Source organism: Lepus europaeus, chromosome 13, assembly GCF_033115175.1.
Source record: "Lepus europaeus isolate LE1 chromosome 13, mLepTim1.pri, whole genome shotgun sequence".
In the NCBI taxonomy this organism is placed as follows: Eukaryota; Metazoa; Chordata; class Mammalia; order Lagomorpha; family Leporidae; genus Lepus; species Lepus europaeus.
In genome coordinates this window covers 69411387-69437113 of record NC_084839.1, presented here as the reverse complement: position 1 = coordinate 69437113, position 25727 = coordinate 69411387, and the positions used below count along the sequence as shown (strand labels likewise).

The 25727-nt window shown below is 46.5% G+C and overlaps 1 protein-coding gene across 2 annotated transcripts in view; it reads right to left on the bottom strand.

Annotated features, from left to right (window-relative positions):
• Positions 1–6477: 6477 nt before the first annotated feature.
• Positions 6478–25727, bottom strand: part of DGUOK (deoxyguanosine kinase) — a 36569-nt gene continuing 17319 nt past the window's right edge. For both annotated transcript variants that reach the window (XM_062209676.1, XM_062209677.1), the window contains 5 exons: positions 19422–19609; positions 15137–15284; positions 8088–8203; positions 7406–7505; positions 6478–6734 (listed from right to left, as the gene is read on the bottom strand). In XM_062209676.1, the coding sequence (XP_062065660.1) occupies positions 6708–6734; positions 7406–7505; positions 8088–8203; positions 15137–15284; positions 19422–19609 (579 nt within the window). In that variant the 3' untranslated portion in view covers positions 6478–6707. The remainder of the gene's footprint in view (positions 6735–7405; positions 7506–8087; positions 8204–15136; positions 15285–19421; positions 19610–25727) is intronic.

Genomic DNA, 25727 nt, shown 5'->3' with positions numbered 1-25727 from the left:
CCAGAGATGAAACCCCCTTGACCTTGTCTACTGACTTAGATACTCATGTGCATGGACGTCAAGTTGTTTTCCCACCAAAACAACCATGTCTTTTAATTCCATTTTCCATGAACTGTCTGTGCCAGACTACACCAAACTGGAATCTCACATAGGTCAGCTGAGCCCGATGCTTCCTGGTGGACCTTCTGGAAGACCCACCTATAGTGAACAACTGCCATTGTCCATGGAGGACCAGTGAATGGCTCCCCTTTCTGTGTTGGGGAACATACTTGCCTTGTTGGAAGTAGAGCCCACCTCCCACTGTGCACAAGAAAAGTCAGCCTGTCTTTCCTAGACACCCTTGCAGCTGCTGGGTACATCAAGGGTATGGGCCTAGGTTTTCAAGTCAGTTACATGCAGGGTTGCAGGTCCATGAAGAACCTTCTGTGACAGCAGCAGTAGCTACAGAGAAATTGCAATCTCCTAACAGCCCTAACGGGCCCTGCAGCTTAAGCTTCACTGTGTTCAGAGCAACTTGCTTCTGACTGTGATGAAGGACTATGACGGTCTTTGGTGGCCTGCCAGTCCAGCAAGGCCCAGGGTTAGCACAAATGCAGGAGCTGGGAGAACACCAACTTTGTTCAGAGGTTAGTAAGTAAATGCCATTTAGGTAGAACAGAAGGTTCCACCACAGGTGGGGAAGATAAGATTGGGAAACTGAGAACCCCGTTAGGGCCATCATCTTGTAAAGGACACCAACATTTTAAATTCACTTTTATTCTGGAAGTCTTTACAGAGATTTGTAGAGAGCAGAGTTTTCATATACCCCTTCCCCAGTTTCCTCTAATGCTTTTATCTTACATCATACATTTGCTGAAACAACCCCACATTGGCACATTACCATTAAGTAAACTCCAGACCTGATCTGGGCTTCAATAGGATCCAATCCGGAGACGGAGAGCGAGAGCATGTGCTCCCATCCACTGGTTCTCACCAAACGCCTGCGATGGCTGCAACTGCACCCAGGCCCCAGCCAGGAGCCAGAACATAATCCAGTTCTCGCATGCGGGTGGCAGGGACCATCACTTGAGTCACCACTGCTCCTTCTCAAGTCTGCATTAGCAGGAAGTTGGGAATTGAACCCAGGTATTCTGAGCTGGCTCCTTGGTGTCTTTAACTGCTGGGCTAAGCACCCATCCCAAACTGGCTACCTCTCCGTGGGGTGAGGGAAGAGCTTCAGAGAGGACAGCAAGCTTGGGACTGGCAGCAGCAGTTCTTCCAGTACAAGAGGTGGAGGTGCGGGGGAAGAGGAGCTTTCTGTCACTCAGAAAACATACAATGTATTCTGGAACCACGGGCAGTTGTGTGGGGCTTATGGGAGGTGTGTGCAGCCCTGGTGCCTCCATATAGGAGGGACAGAGGGGCAGCTACTTGGAAGCAGGGGTGGGGCAGGAGACCTGGCTTGAAGCTGTGCAACCATAGATCTTTTCTGTACTTCATTTAGTTGAGGTGGTTTGGGGAAGAGGTGATGACTGGTGGAAGTGATGGTGGGAGCAGGTGTTGGGGCACACCGGCCATTCCTATGCAAGGGTACAGCTACAGAAGGAACCACCCGGCTGATGGAGAAGAGGAGGAGAGGTAGAATGAACGAGTGTTCGCTGCACCTTCAACTAGAGAAACAAAGTGAGGTGCAGAGAAGATCCGAGAGTTCAGTGACGGACAGGCAGAACTGATGAGAACACAGCCGTCAGGTGTCCTGATTGGCCCCCGTTTTGTGGGCCAATTGCTGAGAAACTTTGTCCTGTAAAATGATGCACTGTTAGAAACCTTGCCACTTGACATTTAATCAGTAAAAATGAAGCCCTCCTCTTTGGTCAGGCAATGGAAGTCACTTTGACACAGAGAAGTGGTCCTGATTTCCAACCCGGGTTCAGAGCTTTGGATGAAGGGCTTCTGAACGCAATACTCCATGTTTGTCTTAAATCTGCACTTCCTATGGAAATGACTCGCTTTAGTTTCTGGTTGGGGACACATGCTAACTCCTTTACAGACAGTCCTACTTTGCTTTGTGCCTATCAAAACATGCCTAGATTTAAATTTTACCTGCAATTCTTTCCCCATCTTTTCCTCGTTGGTGAGACACCCTACAGCTTGCCTGTTGTGTGGTCTCTCTTGTTGCAAACAAGCCTGTAAATCCAACCTGGTCAAGCTTCGCGCCTGCTCCTGGTGACCGAAGGCTGACTGGGCTAGAACACGGGTCATGGGGAGACAGAGATGCTCTGCTATTCCCTGTGACTTACATTCCCATAACATTTCAAGGTTTTAAACACCCCATGATAACAGGATGCATGACAGCATTTGAGATCAGTGGAAGGGAGAATTACAGCCACTCCCCAACAAGATGTCATCCTAATCCCAGGCACCAGTGAATATATTACTACCTTCCACAGCAAATAACAGAGCAAAGGCCAAAGATCGTGAGGCAGGGAGGCTGCTGGACCATCCAGTTAGGCCCAGTGGAACACACGAGGCCTTTAAAGCAGAGCTTTTGCTGGCTGTGGTCAGAGACGCAGCATTACTACCCTGTTGCGATGAGACCACGCATCAGATGAAGGCAGGGGCCATAAGCCACGCGATGTGGGCAGCCTCCAGACCCTCCAGGAAGGAGGCAGCCTGCGGATGGCTTGATTTTAGCTTGAGGTCAGAGTTCTTACCTACAGAGCTGTCAGGTGAAAATCCGTGCTGCTTTAAGCCACCACATTTGCAGCAATTTGATATGGCAGCAGTGGAAAATGACATCACCTACTGGGAATGAATAAAAAGGGGAGAAAAAGAGGCCAGCCCAGGAGAAGACAGCGCTGCACAGGCAGTGGGGGAGCCAGAAGACAGCGGAAGGGAGCCGTTCCAAGGAGAAAGTGAATTCCAGAGCATTTACACTGCATACTGTTTAAAGTGAGGGCTGAAGGAATTCAGCGTCTCTAAGTTTTAAGGTGCGTTATTTCCTTGCAACATTTTACCTGTGATTCAAGCATCTGCGTGAAACAGAAGCCTCTTTCACTTGAAACCATCACATTCTCTCTCGTGATAAAGGTCTGAGAGTTTGAAAACTTTCAATCCACATTAGAAACAGCATCAAGGTACAACTGAGGATCCAGCCCATCCCAGGCAGACAACAAGTGTTACTTTTTATGTGGTCATCCAAGATGTCTGACTTTGCCAACAGTGGGTCCAGCCACGTGGGTGGGGCTGACAGCCCAGGGTAGGCATCATTGTACGCAACGTCCTTAGCAGACTGTCAGTCCCGGTGGCCTTCCACTCCCCAGGGTCCCCTCTAATCACCATGCCCAAAGACTTCAGCCTGCCTTCCTGCAGGCCTAGTACCACTGCTGTCTGAATGAGCACTAAGCTGCAGCTGGGGATGGAACACATGCGCTGATATGCAACACAGCTGTCTAAGCTGCTGGCTCAATGTCCACCTGAAGAATCTATTCTAAATTATAAACTTACTACCTCCCCTGGCTTTTTTTTTTTTTTTTTAATTTTATTTGACAGAGTCAGACAGTGAGAGTGAGAGTGAGAGTGAGAGTGAGAGTGAGAGTGAGAGTGAGAGTGAGAGAGAGAGAAAGAGAAAGGTCTTCCTTCTGCAGGTTCACCCCCCCAAATGGCCGCTATGGCCGGTGCTGTGCCGATCCGAAGCCAGGAGCCAGGTACTTCTTCCTGGTCTCCCACACGGGTGCAGGGGCCCAAGCACTTGGGCCATCCTCCACTGCCTTCCTGGACCACAGCAGAGAGCTGGACTGGAAGAGGAGCAACTGGGACTAGAACACGGCGCCCATATGGGATGCCTGCACCACAGGGAGAGGATCAACCAAGTGAGCCATGGCACCGGTCCCCTCACCTGGCTTTTGACAACCTTGGCTTAACGCCCATTCTCACATGAGGGATATGGCACAGGACTTTTTTTCTCTGCCTAAACATTCTTCCCAAGCATTCTTCAGAATTCAGAACAGTTGTCACTTTCTTGGGGAGGGAGCATGTCCCAGATAAGGTTGGCTCCTTCCTAACAGACCCTCAGGGAACACTTGTAGCTCTCTGTCATGCTGAACACACCTGCAACTTCTTGTTGGTATCTATCACCTTCTCTGTCAGAATGCAAATTCTGTGAGAAAACAAGGGCTCCCTTCTGTCATGTTCACATTCATCCCCTTAGTACCTACAATGTAACAGACAGTCGTACATATTAGCTGAATACAGAAATGAAGAGTGAGGGCCTGGCGTTCTTGCTCTAGGTCTATTGGTGATTTCTGCATCAGTGTTCCCGGAAATGTAAATGGGCGCTTTGAAGGGAAATGACTAAAACCACCGAGTTTCCCAAATGTACTGCTAAACACCCTGTACTCATCTCTGGTCTTGTCCAAAGTATGAAGCAGCAACCAAAAACAAGAACAAGTGGGACAGATTTTCAACAAGGGGAATTCCATAGGGGAAAGAACAACCGTATAAACAAATACATATTCATCCCCTAAAGAATTAGGTTGAATCTCTTACATCATACACACACACAAAAAAGTTCAAAATGGAAGAGACCTGAACACAGAAGCTTTAAAAACACTAAGACTCTCAGAATAAAACATTAGTAAATGTTTGTAACTTGGTCTCCTCAAAGCTTTTAGTTACCAAAACAAAAGCACAAATGACAAAAACCAAAGATTTCAACAAAATGAAAACCTTTGAGCTTCAAAGGACACTATCAAGAAAAGGAAGATAATCAGAAATGGAGGAACATCTGTAAATCATCTATCTACTTGATAACTTGTGCTCAGAATATATAAGCTCTTACAACAACAATAAAGCTAAATAACCCAAATGCAAAAATGGCAGTAACAGCTGTTTAGCCTAGCTGTGAAGATGCTCATGTCCCATATCAGAGTGTCTGGATTCAATGTTGAGCTGTGGTTCCTGACTCGTTTCCTGCCAACACGGACCCTGGGAGGCAGTGGCGATGGCTAAAATAATTGGGCTCTGCCACCCATGCGGGAGCCTTACATGGAGTTCCTGGCTCCTGGTTCTGTTTGGCCCAACCCCTGGGCTCCTGTGGCCATCTGGGGACTGAACCAGCAGATGGAAGATCTCTCTTGATAACTGCCTTTCAAATTAATCAATCAAAAAGAAAAAAAAGTTAGGATACTGACATATGCTGCAACCCTGAGGAATGTTGAAAACATTATGCTAAGAAACCAGTCGCAAAAGACCACATATTATGAGATTCTATTTATATGAAGTGTCCAGAATACGCACATCTAAAGAGATAAAAAGTAGACTTAGGTTATTTAGGGCTAGAGTGGGGTAGGGAGGAAGCTTTGGGGAAAATGGGGTGAGTTCTCTTTTTGGGGTGACAAAAGTATTCTGGAATTATGTTGTTTGTACAACCCTATGACTACATTCAAAACCCCTGACTATATACACTTTATAAGGGTAAACTGATGTGTAAACTATGTGTCAGTAAAGTTATTGAACATTTCTGAAGTAACTGTAATTTAAAATAAATTACTTATCTCAGGGGTGGGCACTGTGGCTCAGCTGCTTAGGATGCCCACATCTCACATCGGAGAGTCTGTGTTTGAGTTTTGCCTCAGTTTCAATCCAGCTTCCTGCTAACGTGCCTGGGAGGCAGCACATGATGACCCAAGTACTGGCGTTCCTGCCATTCAGTGGGAGCCCAATATGGAGTTCCTGGCTCCTGGCTTCAGCCTGGCCCAGCCCAGGCCGCTGTGGACATTTAAGGAGAGAAACAGCAGATGGGAGATCTGTCACTCTGCCTTTTAAAACAAACAAAACCAAAAACAAACCAATCTCATACTCATTTTCCCAAAGCACAGGTTTCTGTCTCCTGGGACACTACGTCCTGTGCTCATGCGTCTTCCTGTGTACCTGCAGAGCTGTCAAGGGCTCCATGCAGGAGCTCCGCTCCTTGTCAATCATGGGCCGCCAGGCTTCTCGCAGTGGAACACTACAGTCTAGAGCCATGTACTTCCCCCTTAACAATACACTGTCCTCGAAGCTTGAAAAGAAGCACACATCCAGAAATTCACTCCAGTAAGGTCATCTGAAACTAGGTAGGGTCCTTAGAGTAAGCCCCCATGTCAGGGTGGCCACCTCCAAGGGTTAGATGCTACACTCTCTTCAGTTCTAGGACACAGCACTGAAACCCCACACTCCTGTCTCAGACAGAGGGTGGCAGATGGGAAGAGACACAGCTTCCTGGAGTCTGGGCTGTACTCCCTAGACCTGGCAGCTCCCACTGGAGGACCCCACCCACTCCTCAGCCACCCTGTTTCCTTTCTTCTCCCACAGCAGGCTTGGCTGGGGGCAGATCCTGCCCTGGCATGTCTGGGAATAAGTGAACACACAGGATAGTCTGCTTAGTGAAGGAGCCAAGAAGGCCCAAGACTCTCCTCAGGCGAAACTGCTAGTCCTAGTGCAAAGTTCAGACATGTGCTGGAACCAACCGCATTAGGAAAACAGGGAAAATTTAAACTTTATTGTCAAAGTCTTTGAGATATAAAAGAAGACAACGTTACAGTGAAAGGCAGCAGAGGCCATTCCGAGCATCGGAGTGCTCAGGGGTAAAAGGGGCTGGGGATGGAAAGGCGGGTGGAAGACTCAACATTTTTCTAGCTTCAGAAAATTAAAGTGCCCAGATCACAGCTGCAACATCTTGGCTTTGGTTACAGATTCCTTATAAAGCTGTTTACCTGTGGGAAAGAGAAAAAACAAAAATTAAATTCCACATTTTTACCAACAGTCCACTCATAATGCACACACAGCCAAGCCCACGAAGTTTTCATAAGGAAGGGAAATAGGCATGAAGAAATGTGGGAGCTGTTCAGGGCCACACAGCCCAAGCAGCAGAGCTGGGAAGAGAATCCAGAAGTGTCATCTCCCTAGTTTTAGAATACCTTACAGGACAAAGTCCGCCAGAAAGCACACATTGGAAGTCAGTTATTTGACAATCACAAACCCAACATACAGCAGAGACTAGGGATAATATTTCTAACTTGCACAAGATCCTGTAAGCTTTGAACTGTGAAATGTAGCTTAAGATGCAAAGCATATTGAACTCTGCCAGGGCTACACCAATCTGAAGTCAGGAGTCAGGTGCTTCTCCCTAGTCTCCTATGTGAGTGCAGGGGCCCAAGGACTTGGGCCATCTTCTACTGCCTTTCCAGGCCACAGCAGAGAGCTGGATTGGAAGAGGGACCACCGGGACTAGAAACGGCACCCATATGGGATGCTGGTGCTGCAGGCAGAAGATTAACCTACTGTGCCACGGTGCCGGGCCCCCAACATATTGAACTTTAAAGGAAAAACCAGATAGAAGCATAACAAAAGAAAACCATGAAAGCGGAGTTAAGGTCCTTCCCACCTTTCTCATGAGTTCTTCTTGCTTGGTTACTTCTTCAGAAAAATCATCATTGACATCCAACACCAGCACTGGAATGTTCAGCAGAGCCTCAAAGTGGAGCCTGAAGAAGATGAATATTTGGGGCACAGAAAAGAAACATAAGCCACGCTTCACATGCTCGCAAAGGCTTCAGAATTCAGAAAACAGATCTAAATTCACATGACCTCCTAATGAAACTGCATCTATATAGCATCTACAAAAAAGAATTCAACAAAGTTGGCTGGAAGGAGGAAGGCTGAGATTTCTCTTTTGCCTTCAAACTGTTACTGAAGGTGAAGCTCTTAACACTTTAAGTGGACACAGGCAAAAACGCGGGGTGACAACTTAGTACAACTGACAATTCCCCTAATCATTTTCAGCCATTCACCCTGAACCAACTGATACCATCACCAATCACAATGATCAATCCACAGAAACATTTTTAAAAAGAGAAAAAGATAAAGCTGGAGAAATAGCATCTAATAAAAAGTTCATTGGAATGTACAGATTATATTCAAGATTAGATTTCTGAGCTGGAAGATGCTTGACATTTCCAACCGCTTCCAGTACATTCTTAACTTTCGCAGAGGCTGCGCAATGAACTTCTTGCATTTAAGAGGGCTGTCCAGAGACAAGGTCTCTGACACTGTTTTCCTCCACTTACTCGGTCGTCTTTTGAGTAAGCCAGGCTTCATGTTGATTGTGAAGCTGCTCCAGGTAGGCCAGCTCAATTCCTTTCTCTTCCTCTCTGGCCCTTCGGCACAGTCTCTCCAAACAAACCTGAAACACAGTCCCCAGGTCCCACTGAGTCTATGTGCTGTCTGGGCTGCTAACTCTGCAATTTTAGGGGCTCTGAGAGCCTCTCACAACGTCAATCTTGGGTACTGCCAGTCAGGACTTTGCTTCTGCTGCTCTGTTTTCCTGTTCAGTCAGAGGTCCACACCATTATCTCCACCTCCACCGTGAACCTGCTCTTCTTCTGCAGCATCCTAGGGTGGTTCATGGCAACATCATCACCAGCCATCCAAGCCAGGAACCTGGGATTGCCTTCTTTTTCCTCCACTCAGCTACATCCAGGAAATCACTCAATTCTCCCGAACCTCTGCCCAGCTGGTGCTCTCCTTGCCTTCTCATGTGCCCTGGTAAGGTCCTCATCACCCCTCATCTGGACTATGGCAAAAGCCCCTGATGCTCTGCCTCCCCGTGGCATGGAACTACATGGAAGGGGCACAGGTCTCACAGAAAGTTCAGGAACCAATTCTTGTCTTCATCACGTACTAGCAGTGCAATCTCTGTGGGTTTCCACATCCCCATCTTTCACCTACCCCACAGGCTGCTGGCAGGAGCCACTGAGGGAAGGTGTGTCAACCTCCTGGCCAAAGCTGATTCTCTAGTTTGTCCCTTTCAGTCTACCCTTCCACGGTACTGCAACATAATGGCATCAATTCCCTTGATTAAAATATAACACAAGCTCCCTACTGCCTACAGCCACAACTAGGGTTCCAAGAAGTACGGATAGTGCTGTACTAATAAAATGATGAAGGGGCCCGTGTTATGGCACAGGTTAAGCTGTGGCTTACCATGTAGGTATCTGATATCTGAGCACTAGTTCTAGCCCCAGCTGCTCTACTTCCAATCCAGCCTCCTGTTAAAGTGCCTGGGAAAGCAGTAGGTGATAGCCCAAGTATTTGGGTCCCTGATAACCATGTGGGAGACCAGGATGGACTTTCTGGCTCCTGGCTTGGCCTGGCCCAGACCTGGCCATTGTGGCCATTTGGGGAGTGAACCAGTAGACAGAATACTCCCTGCCCCTCCACCCCTATCTTTCAAATAAATTTAAAAAAGAAAAGGTTAAGGAATCTGAAACATCTTTCATATCATTCTAAATATTCACTCTGGAGTAAATATAAAATCTGCATAGGTCAAAGATCAAATAAAGGATTAAAAACAAGAGAGACCTGAGACAACTTCTCCTCGCCCCCCTGCCCTTAACAGAGAGTGCGCAATTCCATTCCGTGTTCACCTGGCAGACTCTGAAGCACACAGGCCCATAGGATGGTGTCTTCTCCATTACTTCTCATACAAGGCCACTCACCTACCTCTCTCCTACCCAGAATCACTACTTCAGCAAAATGACCTCCTTCTAATAGGCCAAGCTCTTTCACATCTTCAGTTTTTGCTGCAAATGTTTCTTTTGCCTGAACTGCCCTGTTCCTCCCTCTACCTGGCAAATATTTCAATACCACATATCCTGGAAGAACAGATGGATTAACCCATTTATTTAGGATGCCCCTCATTCAAATACTTAATGCAAACTTTATCCCCAAATGTGTGTGTGTGTGTGTGTATAAAATATTCCCAAAGACTTGAGATCCTTGCTGTTTTGCTCTTGTCTTACCTTACCTCTGAAGAAGTAAAATCATATAAACAGATTTCATTTGGGACCTATGTCCAACCTTCCAAACTGATGAGCAGACAAAGCTCACCAGGTCAATACTTTTGGTACTTTTCTCATATTTCCCTTTCACTTAATTAATAATTCTCCCAAACTATCTAAGTTTAGCTAAAAGTCCCTGTCCAGCTAAGCAGGTGGTCAATAATACCAGCTGCACAATTCATTTGACAGTTGTGATTTCTGACCTCAGTTCTCCATCTCCTCTCTATTTCCCTTCATTCTGAACCAGCATCCTTTTCTTTCCTTCCTCCCTCTATCCCTGTACCCACCCTCACTGCTGATAGCTTCAAGCCCCCTCCCTCTTGTCCCCCTCTCTCTAATCACACAGCTTTTCTAACACATCCCTGATTACCAGCCACTCAGTTCATCTCCCACCCACAACCAGCTAATTTCTTGTATATTTTAAGAAACATTTTATGCCTATATATATGTATATATATATATTTTTTTGACAGGCAGAGTGGACAGTGAGAGAGAGAGACAGAGAGAAAGGTCTTCCTTTACTGTTGGTTCACCCTCCAATGGCCGCCGCGGCCAGCGTGCTGCAGCCGGCACACCGCGCCGATCCGAAGCCGGAAGCCAGGTGCCTCTCCTGGTCTCCCATACGGGTGCAGGGCCCAAGCACTTGGGCCATCCACCACTGCCTTCCCGGGCCCCAGCAGAGAGCTGGGCTGGAAGAGGGGCAACCGGGACAGAATCCGGCGCCCCGACTGGGATTAGAACCCAGTGTGCCGGCACCACAGGCGGAGGATTAGCCTATTGAGCCGTGGCGCCGGCCCCTATATATTCATACCCTTTACTTTTTGGGGGTATGTGTATATACATATGTAAATGTCCCACCAAATATTCTGGTTTTCTTATTTTTTCACTTAACAGTATGTCCTAGAGATTGTTGCACAATCAGTACAGAAGGAATCTTTTTTTTTTTTTTGAGAGAGGCAAAGTGGATAGTGAGAGAGAGAGACAGAGAGAAAGGTCTTCCTTTTCCGTTGGTTCACCCCCCAAATGGCCGCTGCGGCCGGCACATCTCGCCGATTCGAAGCCAGGAGCCAGGTGCTTCCTCCTGGTCTCCCATGGGGTGCAGGACCCAAGCACCTGGGCCATCCTCTACTGCACTCCCGGGCCACAGCAGAGAGCTGGCCTGGAAGAGGGGCAACCGGGACAGAATCCGGCGCCCCGATCGGGACTAGAACCCGGTGTGCCAGCGCCACAAGGCAGAGGATTAGCCTGTTAAGTCACGGCGCCGGCCCCTTTTTTCTTTTTTTTATGGCTTCAGAATTTTCTAGTATATGGGCAGAGCCTAATACATTCAACCAGTTCCTAGTGATGAATGCCTGGCTGCTTCTAGTAACTGTTGCTGTTACCAACAAGAGGCTATGCTGACCATGTGTGAACACATCTGTGGAATGAGTTCCAAGGAGCAGGTCTAACAGGTCAAAAGGCAAGCATCCTTGCTACTATACATTGCCAAACTGCCTCCTTAGAGTTTATACAAATTCATATTCTCACTAACTAGGTAACTATATTTCTAAATATAGCACGGCTACTTATTTTTTTTGAGAAAAGTATTATCTGAATTAGTAAAAACAATTTTTTAAATTGGCTTTATATTTTCAAGTCCCCACAAAGGCAGAGCATTTCTTTTCACCAAAGCTATTTGTAATTGTTCATTTGTTGCTTGCACTCAAAACATCAATGCTCACATTGATCTCCTGTGAGAGTAGGCAAACCCTCCTCTAGGAGTCTAAGTAAACTCTTCTGGGCACATGGCATAGTTCTTGCTTTACTGATACTGTTACACCAAATTCTTTTGGAAAAACCCCTCTCCATCTCAGCAAACCCCTCCCCGCAAAGACATACCTGAATGTGAATAGACAGTGACACTATAAATGTCAAGGGAGGGACTCTTTCTCTGATCTTCTTAATGTGCCCCAGCCAGGAGGAAGAACTACTGTTCTGACTGCTTAGATTCAGACACAGGAAGTGGACTGCCACTGCTACTGGGTCAGATCCTGTGCCTCCCAAGATCCAATCCCAAATGCCATTTGTTATCATCATGCATTTCCTGAACACTGTTTCTACACCGACAGTCCCAGGCACACTAAGGGGCTGAGGGAGTGAGAACACTGAGGCTCCCGCCATCTCCTGATTTTCTAAAAAAAATTAGAAAATTAATTTGAAATACTGAGAAACAAAGAGAGATAAATAGATCTACCACCTGCTGACTTCCTCATCAAATGCCTGCAACAGCCAAGCTGGGCCAAGACAAAGCCAGGAGCTGGGAACTCAATTCAGTTCTCCAGTATGGGTGGCAGAGACTACTACTTGAGCCATCACCTGCTAGGATGCACATTAGCAAGAAGCTGGAATCAGAAGCAGAGCTGGGACTGGAACCCAGTCACTTCAAAATGGGATGCAGGTGTCCCAAACAGCAGGCCAAATGCCTGTTCCTGTTCAGAATTTGGGGAGAACAGGTAGAAAGGAACAGAAAGACCTACTGAAGTCCATCTCACCTGCTCTAAACTCAGTATGTAGCAAGAGTCTATACTGAAGCACTGGCTATTTGCATAGCTTTTAACTTCCGTTCTGCTGTTCTCCTGGGTATAGCTACCTCTGAATCTCACAGCAGAGGTCAGGGGTGACTCAGAGAAAGATGGGGGCATTCCGGAGCCTCTACCCTTAACGCCATCAAAACAGCACTAAAACCCCTCATCTCATCCCTAATGCATGATTCTTTTCAGTCATTAGGTTACAATAATCCTCCAGCTCCCCCACTCGACTGAAATACTTCAATTAGCTCCACTGATGATAATCATCACCACCAGAATCATCTCCCTGGACCCCTTCTCATAAAGAGCACAGAGAAGAGCGAGGGAGACTGTCCTGCTTTGCTTGTGGGCCCCAGAACCCAGTCCAACTTCCACTCCCCAGAAACAAGAGCCCCGTGTCACTCCCAGGGAGGGTGAGCCCACTTCCTCCTCTGCTGCTCCTCGGTATCATCGTCATGGCTTCGAGCTGACTGTGCTGAAGTTCTGTTTCTCTTGGGAAGTTCGGTCAGCATTCTCACTTCTCCTAATGCTCGGCCCCTCAACTACCTGCTTTTTTTCAGTTCAGCCACCCTGCAGCTCCCACAGGAAAACTGTTTTCTTCAAATTCCAGCCAAAATCGTTACTAAGTTCAACTCCAAGCCCTCACTACTCCTCCTGGATCGAGTCTATGAGCCCTCCCAGGGGCAAGACCTTCTCTTTCACCCTGAACTCTTACACTCAGCTACTTCAAAAGCTGTTCTCTTTGGCAAGCCCCCTCCCAACATCCCTGACACTAAGCCTTACCCCTAAAGGACAAGCACCTTCATAATCTGCCTCCTCGATTCCTGCTCCCAGGCTATGAAGACTATGCAGAAACGTGACTTCACCAGTCAACCCACAATTCAGGAATCTAACTTCAGCTTGGTTATTTTCAAGGAAGGTTTTCAGTGTTCTGGCCTCACTGAATCTCCAGTTTCATTTTAAATCTTAGACCAATTTCTTTTTTTTTTTTTTTTAATTTTTTTTTTTGACAGGCAGAGTGTACAGTGAGAGAGAGAGAGAGAGAGAGAAAGGTCTTCCTTTTTGCCATTGGTTCACCCTCCAATGGCTGCCGCGGCCGGTGCGTCGCGGCCGGCGCATCGTGCTGATTTGAAGGCAGGAGCCAGGTGCTTCTCCTGGTCTCCCATGGGGTGCAGGGCCCAAGTACTTGGGCCATCCTCTTCTGCACTCCCGGGCCACAGCAGAGAGCTGGCCTGGAAGAGGGGCAACTGGGACAGAATCCGGCACCCCAACCGGGACTAGAACCTGGTGTGCCGGCGCAGCTAGGCAGAGGATTAGCCTGTTGAGCCACGGCGCTGGCCTCCAATTTCTCTCTTTTTAAAAAATATTTATTTGAAAGGCAGAGAGAGAGAGAGAGAGAGAGAGAGAGACAGATGATCTTCTGTCTGTTGGTTCACTCGCCAAATGGCTGCAACAGGTGAGACTGGGCCAGGGCAAAGCCAGGAGCTTCATCCAGTCTCCCATGTGGGTGCGAGGGCCCAAGCACTTGGGCCATCCTCTGATGCCTTCCCAGGTGCACCAGGAGATGGATGGGAAGTGGAACAGCTAAGGATTCAAATCGGTGCCCATATGGGATGCTGGTGTCACAGGTGGCAGCTTAACCTGTTATGCCCCAACACTGGCCCCAACACCCAATTTATTTCTGTGGAATTTCTTATTCCCTATGATCTAGCTTTTGCTTCATCATCTCCTGACATAAAGATCCCCAATGTCTGATCTCGGTAACATTCAAGGGCCTCTTTCTCAGCTACCTTCCCAGGGCAGGGTCCCCTGAATTCTGTGTGAGTCTATATAATACAGCCTTCCCCACCGGCTCTCAGGCTCCCTTGTCTGCCAGGTCCAGTCCCATGGCTAAAAAGCATGGTCTCTGGCCTGAAGACAGCTTCCCTTCCTTCTAAGATTTGGTGGTATATCTGGCATTTGATGGCACTCAAAAGCTGACAGCCATACATTACTCAAAGATAACCTCTTGCTATGACTTAGAATCCCACTCCAGAGCCCTTAGGGACCATCCAGTCTGAGCCAGTGGATTTTACAGACAAGGACCCCTCTAGTGGAAAAGTTTCCAGGGGCTGGCAAGGACCAGTGCTGAATCAGATCAGAGACGTTGGGGCTCGTGCCATGACATCACTCTGTGTGTGCTGAGCTGGCTCCTAAGTACAGGTCAGAGAGTTATGAAACAAACTTCTTTGATTCATCCTGCCTTACCAGTGACACCCTCAAGGTTCAAAAAGGGGCTTTAATTAGGGCAGTGTTAGGATGAGGTGAGGAAACCCTTCTTCTCTCTCCCTCCCCACATCCTATTCACGAAAACATCAAGAGCACTACAGATTCTGACGACCTAGACAGAGGGTAGCAAGAGCTGAAAAAATTGGCGACAGGTCAGTGTCCACCCTGCAAACCTTGTGTGACACAGACAATGCCCAATGCCCGATTTGCTTTACGTCATGGCTACAGGAGGGACTTTCTTATGCAGCACGGCATGCTGCTTCACATGCTTGTGGAGAACAGGGTGCTCAACACCGCAACAGGAGGCATCCACCCACTATCCTCCATGTTCTAGAGAATGCCCATGTGCACATTCTCCAACCAGAAAAACACTGGCTTACAGAAGGTCACCTGTGAGGTTTCATACAGCCCTAAAGTCTAAGGCTTCAGGTTCTGAGTTACCTGGGGAGTAGCCTGGAGGTAGATGAAGCCATGTAACGTGAGCTGGCTGGCAAACTGCCGCAGGAGAAATGAATGCCAGTCCTGATAGATATGCCATTCGATGTCACTGATGGAACCATTTTCAAAGAGGTTCTTTGCAAAGATATACCTGGTTGGAAATTAAACGGGATGGGTGGGAGGGGAAAGGAGAGGGGAGAGGATGGGAAATGGAATGAGAGGCACAAGAGAAAGCAGCAGGAAAATCAATAACCAACTTGTTCCATGTCTGTTCAAACCACTTAACCTTTCTAGCTTCTCATCACTCCTTAAGGAATCTGAATGCTTAACCCGTATCTTCCTCCTTGCTCCACATGAAAATGGGAAAGAGCAAGTAGACTGTAGAGGCTGCAACCACAGCTGTCCACAGGTACTAATTCACAAGAAAGGGGACACCAGAAGAGAATTATCACTGGTCCCTAACATACAGCAAACGATGCATGTAAATGCAAACTTTTGAGATTTAATTATAGCAAAGTTCCAAATAAAACAAGTGATCCAGTATAAAGCCATCAGCACATTTCATCTAAGGACTGAGAGCTTGGGAATCTGCAGGCTGTTGAGCCATCCCCTGCCTAGCTGAGGAATGGAGAAGGTGCTGCCTATGGCTCAGGAAACGCACGCACTTCCTACCAACTTCAGCCTTACCAAGAGGGCAGACTCGCCTCCAAAGTATACGAGCTCTTATTTGCTTGCTTCTTCTGCTGAGTTTTAGTTCAGATAAAGAAAGCTAAAGCCAAAAATCAAACCAGCTTTGCCCCTTGCTTACTTCCATAACAAAAGGAGCATCTGGTAAATAGGAAAGCAGAGCTAAATAAAAACCTTGGCATTGGAAGGGTCAATTCTGCTTTAAAACCTCAGGCATCTTGATACAAAATGCAATTTACACCCTGAACAATGAACTTCAGTTTCTAAGGCAACGCTCAGCAACCGGCCACTTCTGGGAAAATGGAATTCAGAATGCTCACGCACTAATGGCTCAGGGAGGCGCACGCTGCAAGGCTGTGTGTGTCATCATTAGGAGAACAGCTTCCAGAGCAACACTCACGGTCATTCTGTTGCTGTGTCACTTTGGGCAAGTTGTCCAAACTCTCAGCCCAGTGCTATTATGACTGTATATAATGTTCATCAAAATGCTAAGAGTGACTGGCACATGTATTCAAGATATTTTAGCTATTACTAAACTGTTCCTTGCTAGGCTATAAAGAAGCTAATATGGAAACTCCACTAATTTAGAATGGTTTAGCTATAGCCCACCTGAAGCTAACAAAAAAAGGTGACTTTTTGTAACTCAAGTTCCGAAAAATATTGCCAGCTTCTTCATAGACAAAGTGAAGATCCTATAAAGAAAACCAACCAAGCGCTGTAACAGGGCCCTTGTCTCTCTTGAGGAGCACTTAATCTCCTCAAAGCTGGCGCAATGGGTGACGGCGGGGAAGAAGGGTGCACTGCAGGGTGCAGAGCGGAGGGAGCTGCTGCAGCCTGAATGCGGGGTTTCAGAGAACAGGGCTTAGGCATCCAGGAGTCAGGCCCTCTGCTCTAAAATCACAGGCTGGGGTTTCCTTGGACTCACACAGCAAAGACAGGTTTTTTCCCTCCTGTAATCCTCTCTACTAAATAACCCATTTCTCCTTTGGAACATACAGCACACACGAGCATGTGTTCAGTTTTTAGTGGAGTAGGATCCACATGAAGGCAGGCACTGGGTCTACCTTATTCACTGCTGCAGCTCTAGAGTCTGGTATGGTGCCTTAACACAGGAAGCATTCAATAAATCTGTGCTAAGCAAACAAACAAATGAATCTTTAAAAGAATGGAAAAATTCTATTAGAATTTGTAATTAGTTATATTTTCTGTCTCAAAAACGCCCCTTCTAGGGGCTGGCATTGTGGTATAGTGGGTTAAGGCACTGCTTGTTGATGCTGGTATCCCATATGGAGTATGACTTTTCTGTTTGCATCCATCTTCATTCTTTTTTTTTTTTTTTTTGACAGGCAGAGTGGACAGTGAGAGAGAGACAGAGAGAAAGGTCTTCCTTTGCTGTTGGTTCACCCTCCAATGGCCGCCGTGGCTGGCGCGCTGCGGCCGGCACACCGTGCTGATCCGATGGCAGGAGCCAGGTGCTTCTCCTGGTCTCCCATGGGGTGCAGGGCCCAAGCACTTGGGCCATCCTCCACTGCACTCCCTGGCCACAGCAGAGAGCTGGCCTGGAAGAGGGGCAACCAGGACAGGATCGGTGCCCTGACCGGGACTAGAACCTGGTGTGCCGGCGCCGCAAGGCGGAGGATTAGCCTACTGAGCCGCGGCGCCGGCTCCATCTTCATTCTAAAATGCCTGGGACGTAGCAGGTAATAATTTAAGTGCTGGGCCGCTACCTCCCAAGTGGGAAACAAGGATGGAGTTCCTAGCTCCCAGTTTTGGCCTGGCAAAGACTTGGCTGCTGTAGCCATTTGGGAGTAACCAGTGATTGGAGATCTGTCTCTTCATTTTCTTTTTGTCACTCTGCCTTTTAAACAAATAAATAAATCTTTTAAAACACTGCCCCTCTAGAGGCCAGCGTTATGCATAGTGGGCTAAGGCCTCCGCCTGTGGCGCTGGCATCCTGTATGGGCACCAGTTCAAGTCCTGGCTGCTCTTCTTCCAATCTAGCTCTCTGCTATGGCCTGGGAAAGCAGAAAATAGTCCAAGTGCCTGGGCCCCTGCACCCACTTGGGAGACCTGGAAGAAACTCCTGGCTTCAAATAGGCCCAGTTCCAGCATTTGCAGCCATTTAGGCAGTGAACCAGAGGATGGACAACCTTTCTCTCTGTCTCTCCCTCTGTAAATCTGCCTCTCAAATTAAAAATAAATAAATAAATCCCACACTGCCCCCTCTAAAGAAAGCACTTAGATATTGAAGCTGTCCATACAATAATTAATTCTTACCTCTTACAAGTAAATGTTAAGATCACATAGCTTTTTAGCAAAGCATTTCTAATTAGCAAAGCATTTCTACTTCTGTTTTCCTCTGGGGTTGTCTCTTACATGCCCATATTGGTAAAAGACTAGAAATCAAAAGACCAATTGTGAATATGTTTCCAAGCAACCCAGGTGGTTACATGTAATTCAGTTTCCTAGTTTGAGAGGCATGGTTTGGGAGAGAGGAAAGAAGAGAATAGGCAGTAGTATTCCTAACAGCTGAAAAGAACTAAAACCTACAGCCCAACCATTTATGATATACATATTTAAACAGTAGGCTCTCAGTTGGGGTACAGAGAAGAAATGTGTGACCTGTAGGGTCTGTTTTATGTATCTTAACCACAAGTCATTTACAACTGTGCCTTTACTTCTTTCTTTCAGATTTTACGGGAGTACTAAGAAGCAGAACTAGCTTATCTAATTTGGAATTAAATGAGGAACCAACTGAGTGTCTTCAGCAGTGAATGGAAAATGAAAATGTAGCATTTTCCATTTTAATAACTCTAAGGAGCTTAAGACAGATCATTTTGCTTAAAAGTACCATTTCACTGACAGAAGGCATCCACAGCCTTCAGATCAAGCTACTCTGTTCATAAGTGACTTAACCCCAATTCACAGCACAGCCTATTCTCAGTGGCAGAGCAAGGAATTCTGGAGTCTGGTTGGGGCACCTCTTCTGGAACGGATAGGCTTACTCCCAGGCCAGCTGCTAGCTTTCATGAAAAGGACTTTATACCTTCTTCCCTCAGGGTGTCAGGATAAGTCCCTTTCCTGAACTGACACAGGCAGTGGGTGTTCACTACAGACTCTGGCCAGCAGTAAGTTTGTCACCTAAGAAGTGGGGGGAAAAGACTAACTCAGAGACAGAAGCCAACTTCACAGAAGTGTTTTCTGCCTAGACATCTTTTTTGAAGAATAAAAAGGGATGAATATCTTTCTTATACCATTGTGGGAACATAAATTTTAACTATCCGCTTTTTTCTTTTATTTTTCTTTTGTTTTTCTTAAAGATGATAATCAACCACTTATTTCCTAGAACATACACTGCTACGTGTCTCTTCTATGCCCTTAGCATGCATGCTTATACTAGGTCACATACACCTTTCTTGACATTCTTGAAACTCAGAAGAATTACAACTCTGGACAAACCAGTTTAGCATTATCTTTAAAAAAGTGACAAGTTCCCAACGTAGACTTTCAATGGTTAGCACAGTGTGAAACATGTGTGAAAGCAGAAACTAGGAAGAACTGAGCAGGGGTCTCATGAGTGGCAGAGGGCTTGATGTCTTACCTGTCACTGTACACAGATCTCTCAAAGATCTGCACAGGCTTCCCGGACTGTAAGAGGTTCTCTGGGAAGGGCTCCAGCTGTACTTTCAGGCGGCTCATAAAGGAATATGTCTGGAATGTGTAGGACCATCGTGCTGGCTCCCGGTACATCATGTCCAGCAAGTTCCCAAGACTTTGGGTACTGCAGGCCTACAGGGGATTATAAGAGAATATCCTAGAAGGTATATTTACTCCATGGTATACACCACCAGCATTGCCCCAGGCCTGTTTTATAAGCAATGAGACAGGGGCCAGTGCTGCGGCGTAGCAGCCTGAGCCTCCTCCTGAGGCGCCAGCATCTCATATGGGTGCTGGTTCAAGTCTCAGCTGCTCCACTTCCAATGCAGCTCCCTGCTAATAGCCTAGGAAAGCAGCGTTAAGATGGCCTAAGTCCTCGGGCGCCTGCACCCATGTGGGAGACCTGGAAGAAGCTCCTGGCTTCGGACCAGCCCAGAACTGGCTATTGCAACCATCTAGGGGAGTGAACCAGCAGAAGGAAGACCTCTTTGGCCCTCTCTCTGTCTGTAACTCTGCCTCTCAAATAAATGAATAAATCTTAAAAAAAAAAAAAAAAAAAGCCACAAGAGAAGGAATTACAGAAATTGCTTCCATTAAAAAGATATAATCAGATGCCCCCATCCCCACCCTGCGAGGAGATTTTCCTACCATATTAGACAAGAATCTGAGACAGGGAGATGATATTGCACTGTCAACATAACAGAGAGGAGCAGAAGAACCATACAGAGAATTTACATATGACTGATGGATTTGTGGGGTCTGGAGAAGGATTAACAACCATCTAAAATTCACCTTAAATCAGATCTCTCCACAGAGCATTATACTATACTGTCTCTCGAGATGCCACTTGTATCTATTCCCATTTTTCTTCCCTTGTTTCTCCCCTCCCTTCTTTCTTTTCTTTCAGATTTTTTTTTTTTAATTTATTTGAAAGGGAGAGTGAGAGAAAGAGGAAGAGACTGAGAGAGATATCTTCCATCTGCTGACTCACTCCACAAATGCCCCACAACAGCGGGGGCTGGGCATGGAGTCAAGGCATGGAGTCTGGTACTCCATCCCAGTCTTCCATGTAGGTGACAGGGACCAAGTACTTAGGACATCAACTGCTGCCTCCTAGGTGCATTAGCAGGAATCTGGACTGGAAGCAGAGGAGCTGGGACTGCACTGGCACTGGATATGGGATATGGGATGCAATCATCCTAAGGGATAGCTTACACTGCTGTGTTAACCTGCTGAATCACAATGCCTGCCTCTGCAGCTACTGCTTATAAAACCTCAAGGTACAGAGAAAGCAATTATTTGCAAATTCAACCAACCAAGCAATCAAACTGCATTCTATGTCTTTCATATTAAGGCTAATTTGCTTGCTAAAACAAACAAAAATAAAACTCCCTTCCATTCCAGCAACATTGTAAAATGCAATTTGAAGTTTCTCTTACTCAGCATGCATAGGTGGTCATAAGTAGGGAAAGCTAGGAGCCCTGGATTTTTTTTTTCTAGGCTTTGCCACAGATTCCACACAAAAGTGAGTTCTGTGCAAAGCACTCTGGACCTGCATTATTCAATCACTCTAATGGAAGACCTGTGTGGATGAGGTACAACATGGCCCAGGGGCTATAAGAGCTACCGAAGAAGAAAGTAACATTTACTTCGATGTCCATTGTGTAATGTTCTCATCTAACCTTCAAAACAGCTTCATGAAGTAGGTACAGGTGTTAAGCTCCAGAGGGGAAAATCCACTAAGAGGTCTAGTAACTTCCTTGTCCAAGGTCTCAGAGGGAGTAAGTGTTGAATGGGGACGCAATCCTGGCTTCCTCTCAGCTCTTCAGTCTAATGCCTCTTCATATAAAGGCAAATGAGGCATGATTACTGAAAGAAAAGAGACCAAATGCAAGAGGGAAGATGGTGACAAGGACATAAAGAGTATATAAGAGAGAATGTGAGGTGAAGAGGAAATCCTTTATGGTGGAAGGAATCTCAAGAAGTTTCTAGAAAAAAGTGGCATTAAGCTGGGAAGTAGCTGGTGAGAGTTTTCCTTTCTTCCTCTCCTCCAAAGCACACGTACACACAACAGCTTCACAAATGGTCCCTCATGAAGAGCTGCAGGTAGAAGCAAAGGACAAATCTGAATCTCAAGTCTTTGAGGGCATCACGTGAGTGTAGGGAGCAGCCCCTGGCCTGGCATGCAGTTCAGAGACTGAATGATGGAGGCGTGTGCTGGTAGATGCGGTAGGTGGACTGGTGGAGGTTTCTGCATCGGCAGGCTCTGGGCTGCCAGAGCAGGTGCTCTGAAACAACAAGTATACAATTTCTGAAAGAACTCATCTTAGCCACAGAACAAATACACACATATCTCTAAATATATACACAAACGACAGTAACGAGATGATATTCAGCAATTCGAAAGGGGAGAGGACCAATCTGTGTGTCCAGAAAGAGCTGTCAGAAACAAGAGAAAAAAGAAACATCTCAATGAAATTCAAGATACTGCCTCACTGATAAAACATGGCTAGACTGTTATAAAGAAGGAACAATATGGAAAGATCATTCATGGAGGTGAAAAATGCAGTTGCCAATGTAGAACACCAATGAAGCAGTAACTAGCACTCTATAAGCGGCATTAAATCTAATTAGTGAGTGAGAATACCACCTTAAGAAACTTTCCCTAAACTAGGAGAAAAAAGCAGAAAATTATAGAAGCAATGAAAAGACATGCAGATTAGAAGGAAGAGATCTAGGCTGGTGCTGTGGCGTAGTGGGTAATCCGCCACCTGCAGTGCCAGCATCCCATATGGGCGCCAGTTCAAGTCCTGGCTGCTCCACTTCCAATCCAGCTCTCTGCTATGGCCTGGCAAAGCAGTGGAAGATGGCCCAAGTCTTTGGGCCTCTGAACCTGCGTGGGAGACCTGGAAGAAGCTCCTGGCTCCTGGCTTTGGATTGGTGCAGCTCCAGCCATTGTGGCCAATTGGGGATTGAACCAGCGGATGGAAGACCTCTCTCTGCCTCTCCTTCTCTCTCTGACTTTCAAATAAATCTTAAAAAAAAAAATCAAAAAACAAAACAAAACAAAAAAAGCTGATGCCGCGGCTCACTTGGCTAATCCTCCGCCTGCGGCGCCAGCACTCAGGGTTCTTTCTAGTTCCGGTTGGGGCACCGGATTCTGACCCGGTTGCTCCTCTTCCAGTCCAGCTCTCTGCTGTGGCCTGGGAAGGTAGTGGAGGATGGCCCAAGTGCTTGGGCCCTGCACCCGCATGGGAGACCAGGAGGAAGCATCTAGCTTCTGGCTTCGGATCGGCGCAGTGAGCCAGCCGCAGTGCACCAGCCGTAGCGGCCATTTTGGGGGTGAACCAACGGAAAAGGAAGACCTTTCTCTCTGTCTCTCTAACTCTGCCTGTCAAAAACCAACCAAACAAACAAAAAAACAGATATCCAATTTACATTGTAACGCAGTGGTATGGCATATTTTGCTTTTTCGTTTTTTGCTCTGGAGAAAAATAAGATACAGTATCACTGCTGCTCCACCTCAAAGCAAATCAAAAAATTTTGGTATCCAAACAGAGGCCAAGATGATCTCTTGCAACATCAATGTAGGGTCAGCACTCTCTATTTGTGGGTTCTGTACTGTCAGATTAAATCACAGCAAATAGAAAATATTCAAACACCCAACAACTGCATCTGTACCGAACATGTACAGGTTCCCGGCCATTGTTTCCTAAACAGTAAGCATCACACTATTCAAATAGCTTTCACAACAGCTTGTATATGTACTACCAGTAATCCAAAGGTGAACTAAAGCACAGCAGAGGATGCCCTGGAATCAATGCCCTACGGATACTGAGGGACCCTGTGTACCGCTCCTCCAGCAAAGCTACCCAACAAGCAAACTACTTCTCAAGAGACAAGAGTCTGATCAAAGAGGTAAAACGCCATGTCAAACAAAAAGAGACCAGCAGTGGATGACCCTGCCTATAAGGCATGTGTCTCTCTCACCACTGAGAATCACAATCTAACAGAAATGTGTGGTATGTGCATTATCTCCGGCAATAAGCAGTTTAAAAAGATGACAGGGAGCAAAGAGTCCAGTCACAATAGCAACAATATGTAATCTACTCAGGAATAAACTGAAAAACTCCACCAGAACAAGTAGTAACTATCTATGGAAAAACGAAATTGTAGAGTTCTCTAACTTTGAGTCACATAGAGCATAAAACCATAAAAGCAACAGAAAGAAATATAGGATTTTTTATAATCTTAGGCAGTGGAAGGCTTTTTTCAACTTGAACATCGAAGGCAGTAACTATGAAGACAATGAGCAAAATTGATTACATAAAAACAGAAATATATTAGATTAAAAATATATATAAAGAAAAGTGACTGGGGAAAATATCAACACTATCTAGAAACGCCATCTGGGTCTCCTATGTGGGTGCAGGGGCTCAAGCATTTGGGTCATCATCCACTGCTTTCCCAGGTGCATCAACAGGGAGCTTAATCAGAAGCAAAGGAGCCAGGATCTGAATAGGTACTCCCACATGGGATGCCAGTATTGCAAGCGTGGGCTTAACCCATCCTGGCACAGGTGGGTTAAGACGTTGCTTATAATGCTGGCATACTATATCAGAGTGCCTATTAGAATCTCGGCTCCTCTGCTTCTAACACAGCTTCCTGCCAATGAGCCTGGGAAAGCAGCAGATGATGGCTCAAGCACTTGGGCCTCTGCCACACACCACGTGGGAGACTCTGTGCTGGCTTCTGGCTTCAGCCTGGCCCAGCAGTGGCTGTTGCAGCCATTTCAAGAGTGAACCAGCAGATGGAAGACCCCTCTCTATGCTTCTGCTTTACTCACTATCACTCTTTCAAGTAATAAGTAAATCCTTTTTTTTTAAAGTGTCAATAATACACATAATTTGTGGACATCAAAATTCTAGTTCTAGGTTGTTCTGAAAAAACACACAGGTATGGAGGCTGGTGATATGGTACAGTGGGTTAAATCACTACCCCTATGAGAGCTGGTTAGAGACTCTGCTCCGGCTCCTTCTCCTCTCCTTTTAAAGATTTTCTTCAGGCATTGTGGTATAGCTGGTTAAGCTGTAGCCTGCAGCACCAAAATCCCATGTGGTCACTGGTTCGAGTCCTGGCTGCTCCACTTCCGATCCAGCTCACTGCTAACGTGCCTGGGAAAGCAGAAGATGGCCCAAGTGTCTGGGCCTCCGCACCCACATGGGAGACCCAGAAGAAGCTCTTGGCTACTGGATTTGGCCCAGCCCAGCCACTGTAGCCATTTGGGGGGTGAATAAGTATGGCATGCTCCCCCCCTCTCTCCATCTCTTCCTTTCTCTCTGGAACGCTGCCTTTCAAATAAATAAATAAATGACTAAAAAAAAAAAAAAAAAAAAAAAAGTGGTGGCTGCACTGAGGCTGGAGGATCCAACTCCAAGAAGATTCACTCACCTAGCCTCAGTTCCTTGTTATGTGGCCTCTTTTTTTTCTTTTTCCTTAATTTCACTTTATTTGGAAGGCAGACACGTAATAGATCTTTTATCTGATGGTTCACTCCCTAAGTGCCAAACATTCCCCTAATGCCTGTAACAGCTAGGCTAACCCAGGAGTGTAGAAATCTATCCGGATCTCCCACATACTTGAGCAATCATCTGCTGCCTTGCAGGCTGTGCACAGCAGGAAGTTGGATCCGAAATGGAGGAACCAGGACTCAAGCCAGGCACCTTGACTTAACTGATGCATCACACAACCGCCCTTGTAGGCCTCTTTGTCGGGCTGCTTCACAACATGACAGCTGGCCTGCCACCAGCAGGACTGACACGCCAATGTCTTTAAGTCCTGTCCCAGAAGGGCACACTGCCATTTCTGCTACATCCTATTCATCAGAGACAAGGCACTAAGTTCAGTTCTTACTCAAGGGGAGGGCACTCAAGCTTCACTTCTTGAAGGGAAGAAGAGCAAACAATTTGGAGGCATATACTGAAATTCCAACAGGTAACCTCTGGCACACTCAGAATAAGATTTATAATTTCTTTTTTTTTTTTTTCAAGATTTATTCGAGAGTCAGAGTTACAGATAGAGAGGCAGAGAGCGAGAGAGAGGTCTTCTATCCGATAGTTCACTCCCCAATTGGTCGCAATGGCTGGAGCTGTGCCGATCCGAAGCCAGAAGCCAGGAGCTTCTTCTGGGTCTCCCACGTGGGTGCAGGGGCCCAAGTACTTGGGCCATCTTCCACTGCTTTCCCAGGCTA